Here is a 7,162-nt window from a genome sequence, read left to right as displayed (position 1 = left end):
ACATATCATGTTTTTTCTAATAAAAACTCTTAAGAAACTTTGATTCAAAAAAAATAAAATCACAGCAAAACTATGGAAAAAAAACAAGGAAAAACAAACCCAGCGTAAATAATTGGATGGTCCGAAAGGATATAAAATGATAAAGATCTTTTATTAATAATTTTAAGAATCAAAATTAGTTTTCATAAATGTGAATTTTTTTAATTGTCTATCAGTTATTCCAGAACTTAAACCTCTCTATAAATTGTTTCTTTCGGAAAAAAGAAAAAATAAAAAATAGAATCAGAAAAATAATTTTGCCATTTAATTCAAAGGTAAGAATTATTTGAATTAAGAATGAGCTATTTTATGAATATAATCATCTTTAAAAGAAGTTAGATCCATTAAAGAATTGGTTTGCGAATTGGTTGTTCATGTTCTGTCTTGATAATTGTCTAATGCGATTCAACATATATATATTATTGATTGTACTTCCATGTCTTATTCTTCTTTGAATTCGACGGTTTCGTAGAACACGATAGGACGATGAGTTAGTCATAGGAAGAGATTGAGTTGAAGCATTATCCATAATAGATGACTCTTCATAATCGTTAGTTGTGTAAAATGTTTGATTTGAAGAATCTTGAGAAATATTTAAATGATTCATCGTAAAATTTAAAAATTTTATATGAATACAAGATGGATGGAAAAGATTTTTTCATTTGTATGAGTTAAACGTAGGGGATTATATATATATTTTCCACTAAAGTGATTAAGGCAGCTACATCATAGCGTACACAATACTCCTACAAATAATACGCGACTGGCCGGTAACGCGTTAAATAAATTACCCAATAGCTTATACTTTAACCAAGCAAATAAAAATAGTGAAACCGGTGATTTACTTAAAAGAAAAATTCCCCTTTTAGTAAAACAAAGAATTTATTCGGGTGCGAAATAAGTAAAAAGAAGTGAACGTAAAAAACTGTCCATTTTAATGGAAATGATATTCTCTTTCATACATCTATCATTTTTTTGGTTTCTTATTCTTTGAACTTGAGAAACAGTAAAAGCAGTAAAAAAATATATATATAATTAACTCTTTTTAGAAAGCATAACAGAAGTTCGATTTTATAGGTCGATTAGCAATGATTTTGGTTGGTAGTAAGAAATTAACATCGCGCGACACACCGAGGTTTCACAAAAGTTCAAAAGAGATCAGTTTTAGTGACTCCAAGCTAATCTCAAATCTTTTAACTTACAAAGACCTAAATTTTATTATGTGTTTCAGTCTCTAAAGTCATAAAATCAAGTAACGTCCCAAGTTATTCCTAATAAAAACTTCGTGGAATAAAGAGTTCAAGAGATCATAAAGTTCGGTTTGCTTATTATGTTAGAATAGTATTTCCTGATAAAATTCGGAGTAAACGGATAAGTCCTTCAAATTTCCATGCTGTGTAATTCTATAATGATAAATAAAAATGGTAATTCCGTTATGCTATTTTAGAATTATCGGAATAATAGCCGATTCAAAACGTGATGTGAAAACAAATCCGAAATTGGAATTTTAATAAATAATAGTAAATAAAGGGTAAATCTATATCCAGCCCCCATGTGTGATGCTTAAATCTCGCTTTTTATCCCAAAAAAGAAAATTTTTATATGCCGATCATTTAATTCTGGCCAGAATTAAATACGTCTCGTGATTAAACGAAAAAACTGAAAAAAAAATTTTGTCAAATAAATCAAGAATGACATTCAAAACCATCTTTGATGCTTTAAGTAAACTTGCAAAGCAGGCAATAATACGCATACTGTACTTTTTTAAAATTTTGTTAGACTTAAGCATTATACAGAGGGGCGGGATACACATTTATCCGTAAATAAATAATTCTTTTGTCTGATCTTCGAATTGAAATCCTACGCTAGGTGAACAAAACATTTCATATATATCATATTAAATAACCGATAAGATAAAAACAAATAAAATAATGTAATGTAACAACTTTAATAATAACAAACAAATTGACTAGAATCTGAAATAAGATTAGCCATGAAAATTTTCCTTTTATAGATAATGCCTTGCGGAAAGTTATTACCTTTTTTGGATACTGACCGAAATTATCATAATTCCGGCCCTGAAAAATGCATACAGCTAATAATAAACTTTTTTTTGTTGCCTCTGCTTTTAATATATATTTTGGGTCTTAATTGATATATACTGTATAATTAAATCTATATTATATATAAATTACGATTTTTGGAATGCGAAACAATCGACGCACCTGACATAGACCGGTCTAGGCCTTTTCTTTTTTGGTTTAAATATATGTAGATCACTGGCTAAATATATGTCGCACCTCCAAAAATCCGCAGATATGAACCCACACAAATATATATAAATAATGTGCGGTTTTAAATTACAATTACATATTAATAATTATCAAATAAATATATTTTACATTTTATTGTTTAATTGTGTGGGATTTTACAGCTAGTTTGCGACTCTTTTTCATACGCAGTCATATACACGTGATCGTAACGTAATTCTGGCCAAATTTATAATTCCGACCGGAAATAAAAATACTTCCTAATATGGAATTTTATGTAATGTATGTATTATACCTGGAAAAGGCGAGAGAGTTACTGCTGATCGGTTACAAATTACGACCACATTGCATATGACTGCGAAAATCACAGAGTTATTATCTACTTTCTAATGTCCCGTAAATAAAAAACGCACTTGATACTTGCTTTAGGCCAAGGTCATTTATGTGTAGAAATATTACATAAGAGTATTATTTTATTATTTGACATTATTAGAATCATAAATCAAGATTAAAAAGCTAGCAAACATTGCCCGGTAGCTAAACTAGCTAAACTTTTATCCGGTATCACGTGGTGTACACAAGTTTCAATATTAGGAAATATTGTTAATTCCGCCCGGAATTATAAATTTGGCAAGAGTTACTGCAGATTTTGAAATTAGCATTAATTCCTACAATATTACTAATTCCAGACGGATATCTCTATGAAATATTGGTTTTAATAAAAAAATATAGATGCTATTATAAAATAAACATTTTAGCGATCTAATATCGTGGCAAAAAATAGTACGAATGCCTGATAATGAACTCGTTCGTTCAAAATAAAGACGTATAAAATATATTTAAAGTAATTTATTAACTATTTTAAAGTGTAAAAGTGATTGTCATTTTTTAAGAAAACTCAATGAAAATAAATAAAAGAAGTAGAATAAAAAAAGTTCGTAGGGTTAACTAAAAAAAGTATCAAAATAAATAAAAAAATTTATCAAAATCGTATATAAAAATGAATTTACATGCAAAGAAAATTTTTATAAGTGTAGTCGAGCTTCCGCTTCCAAAACTTCATTTCCATTCTTTTTATAGTCAAATAATCTCTGTATGTTACCTAAACAAATCTTATTGGTATCCACTATAGGAATCTAAGATTTTCAAAAAAAAAAATGATTTTAGATAAAAAAGACTTTGAACAAAAAAAATTGTTGGTCAGAGACCATTTAAAAAATAGGATGCATATGAGAAATCCTTTTCCGCAAAAATAATGAAATTACTCATTTCTCATGGTTTTACAAATTTTAGTTAATTAATAATCAACGATGATAATTTAAGGGAATTTTTCAAATTTTAGATTTAACGCTGGATCAGCGACTTGGGCAAATCCTTAATAAAGCGTCGATAATAAGAGAATAAACCTAAGACTCCTCGTAATTCTCCAATATTCCTAAATTTACTATTTTATCAACTTTTTCTTGACATGACCTAAGAATTGAAGTTTAGCTGCTGCACGCGAGTTTAATAAAATTTATTTATTATTATAATAAACTTTCCAATTTCCCAAAGTTAATTTCATGTAAAAATCTGTCGCCCTCTCATCTTCATCAAATTCATCTATTCTACATCTATACTAATATTACTAAAAAAAATTGGTAATATCAATAAACTATAAAAAAAAGACTATTTTTTCAGTTAATTCAAAATATTTTCGTTTGTTTTAATTAATTTTCCGCTGAGGTTAGTGATGTTTTTGTAATATGAATATTAAGTGTTCTATTAGCGAGTCTTTTCAAAATTAATCAATTTAATATTTAAGGCAAACTTAAATAAATAATGAAACGGTAGAATTCACAAATAATTGCTAAGCATCAAATTTACATAACAGTCCTAGCAAATTGTGAACAATATGTCAATATCTAAACACTCATTAATGAGTTCGGTAAATTCAGCCTTATATTGCCCGAATCCCTTGGGAAAACAAACATGCTGAGGCTCTCTTTTCTCAACATATTTGTGAATTGTGACTGTTAATCGAATTTGTAAACCTTCAAAAGCTGTCATCGCACCCTCACAATTTCTTCTCATTAATTAGTTTTGAGTATAAGTATATCATTTTAATTTTGATTTTATTTTTATTTCCAAAAGTAAACTAAGCTACAGTACAAATACATAGAAACTACATATATGTTAGAATCGAAAAGTAATCGAAAAAAAACCGTAAGCCAGACCGCGATAGTGGCAGCGCCACTTTGATCGAACCAAAAAAAAAGAAAATGGCGGATGCAACCGCCCTAACCAAAATATGGGCTAAAAAAGAAATAAAAATAATTTTATATTTACCCTCTATAAATGAAACCCGGACGCAGAAAAAATTTATATCATCTATATGGTTAAAAAGTAAAACTAATATAAAATCACATGGAAGCCTAACCGATGACGTAAAGTTTGTAGATCATCTATGTTGTTCATCACGTGGTTGTTTTGAGTAAAGTTCGTTTCGTCGTATAAATTTTTTCCTAAATTGGAAATTTATGTAACGTTAGCATGGGATGTAATTGGTTCAATGTAATCGTGGTAGATTTCTGTAAATGGAATGTTGTCATGTCGAGGCGCGCAGCCAAGCTTGTTCGAGCGAACGGAAAGTCGTTCTATCGAAGGTGTTTATGAAGACAGAAGTTGTCCAAACTTCTATGTTTTTAGGGAATTGGCGATTCACAGATTTTTCTTTTCGAGTTGAGTTGTTGTTGTTGTTTGTGGTATAATAATAGTTGTTTTTCAATGCAAGGGTCAAACGTGGGTGGTATAGGATGATAAAAGGTGAAGCCAACTCTTCGGTGAGAGAAGGCCCTTATGAGACTACACGTTTTTGTACTCACATCCTTCATGGTGGTCGAGGTTGTTGGAGGAGTACTTTCTGTCAGTCCTCGGTTGTGAAAAAAATTTTTTTAAGTTTTGCTGCGGATTTTTAATAAAAAAGACAGAAAGCGGTAAGAGTTTTTTTTATAATCGCGAATAAGTATATTTATTTTTATTTTTAACGTGGCAAAAGAATCGAAGCTACAACACCATGTAGTAATCACTCTAAATTAAAGTAATAAAGCTAAACATTTCACCTAATCCCACGCATGAGATCGCTCCGTCCTCGAACTATTTAGGCATGACCAATTATTAACAAAGAGAAGCAAAAATCATGGTAAATTACAATATAATTACTATTCCTCCCTATTGATCTTTCATTTTTAACAAAAAATTCCGTCTGTGAATACTGTCATAGACGGAATGATACTTTTGAATAAAAAACTATGGTATTGTCCTAATAAAAGGTGGTCTAATCAATTTGGACTAATAATGGAGGGGAAATGGGAGACTGTAAGCACTCCTTGTTCTCTTAGACCCTGAGGAAGAAGTGTCGGTATCGCTGATGATCTTTGATTTCGGGCGTTTATTGTCGTCGGATGTTTCATCTTCACTCGTAGGTGGAGACCGTTTCAGAAAAACGTCTTGACGTGCGAGGAATTTAGCGTCTCTTATATTAAGACAGAATTCGTATCTGGATTGCATAGCGGCGTAAACATCGCTAACGTGTGTGAAGGAATTGATGTTAGTGGGAGCAAGAAGATTCGTGAAATCAGTTTGTACTGGTGTAATATTATTGGATGATGTTAAAGTGGAAGGTGTTGATATTGTTTTGTGTGATGTTGATGATGTCGCGCGTGTTGATTGAAGATGATCTTTGATTGATGTAGAAGTAGAAACCGCTGATTGTGCGATGGATGTTGGTGATGTAGGGCGTTGAATTAATAGTTAGGTCAGTCATTGTAACATCATTGCCATTTTCTATTAATAGACACGTTTCCTCATCTAACTCGGGTAATGGTTTCGCTTTACCAGCAGCTTTTCGTGCTTCTTGTCGTGCTTGTTCATTGGCGATAGCAAGTTCTAGTTTTTCCATTTGTTTAGCTCGTTCCGCTTCTCCTTAGCTTCGCGTTTCGCGCGGTATTCTGTGTATCTGGCTTTTCGGACTGCGTCTGCCTCTTTCTGTTGTTGGATACAGGTAGGATACGTTTTACGGTTTTTTGGTGTTCTTTCAACATTTGTTCGTAGTGTAGATGTCGTTCCTCTTTGCGATCGACGAGCGGCTTTTAATCGACTTCGCGAATAAGTATATCAGATATATTATTAATATAATAATAATTATTATTATCCGGTATCACGTAGTCAATTAAAAATTGTCAAATTTATTTATCAGGCAAAAAATCGTGTATCAGGCATTAAAATCACAAGATCAAATCACGTGATACCGGATAAATCACTTATTCCGCACGAAGTGCCGAATAACTATTAACAGCACTGTTAATTTTATTGAATTATTTTAAATTAGTTTCCTATTTATATAAAATTAATGGCTGCACCACTACGTAATGATGGATGACCAGCGAAGACAAGGAAAAACACGACAAATACTAAATGAAATCAAGACACATTGGTTCTTGATATTTTTCCTGTAATGAACTAAGCCCTAGATACATAGTATATACATATATTAGAATATTTGAGGGATTATGAGATACTGCATATAAGAGAATAACACATTGCTCCTAGGTGTTGACTCAAAAAAACCTATTATATCAAAAATAATTCCATTCATCGCCCCTATAAAATTGCATTATACATAAAATTATTATATGGCATTTTTAACCATATAACGTCTAGCTTGTTTATTATTTGTTAGTATTAAATTAAACAATAATTTTTATTTTTAGATATACAAAATCATGTACGATGAATGTCCATCGTTTTTAAAATATGTACGTAGAATGTAATTATATAGAATGTATTTATTAATTAATATATACATTAATTGT

General features: G+C 30.5%; 3 protein-coding genes across 3 annotated transcripts; 1 reads left to right on the top strand and 2 right to left on the bottom strand.

Moving 5' to 3' along the window:
* Positions 1-364: 364 nt before the first annotated feature.
* On the bottom strand, positions 365-646 carry OCT59_014715 (uncharacterized protein; the record flags this gene model as incomplete). The annotated part of the gene is made up of 1 exon (XM_066150197.1): positions 365-646. One exon carries the CDS (start codon positions 644-646, stop codon positions 365-367), a length of 282 nt encoding a protein of 93 aa, XP_066002387.1.
* Positions 647-5,895: 5,249 nt separating this feature from the next.
* On the top strand, positions 5,896-6,729 carry OCT59_014713 (uncharacterized protein; the record flags this gene model as incomplete). Its single annotated transcript, XM_066150194.1, has 5 exons — positions 5,896-6,012; positions 6,086-6,105; positions 6,189-6,197; positions 6,258-6,351; positions 6,679-6,729. The coding sequence occupies 5 exons, from the start codon at positions 5,896-5,898 to the stop codon at positions 6,727-6,729; spliced, it is 291 nt and encodes a 96-aa protein (XP_066002385.1).
* Positions 5,947-6,249, bottom strand: OCT59_014714 (uncharacterized protein; the record flags this gene model as incomplete). Its single annotated transcript, XM_066150196.1, has 1 exon — positions 5,947-6,249. One exon carries the CDS (start codon positions 6,247-6,249, stop codon positions 5,947-5,949), a length of 303 nt encoding a protein of 100 aa, XP_066002386.1.
* Positions 6,730-7,162: the final 433 nt, after the last annotated feature.

This window comes from Rhizophagus irregularis, chromosome 22, assembly GCF_026210795.1.
Source record: "Rhizophagus irregularis chromosome 22, complete sequence".
Lineage (NCBI taxonomy): Eukaryota > Fungi > Glomeromycota > Glomeromycetes > Glomerales > Glomeraceae > Rhizophagus > Rhizophagus irregularis.
This window is presented reverse-complemented; position numbering and strand designations above follow the sequence as displayed.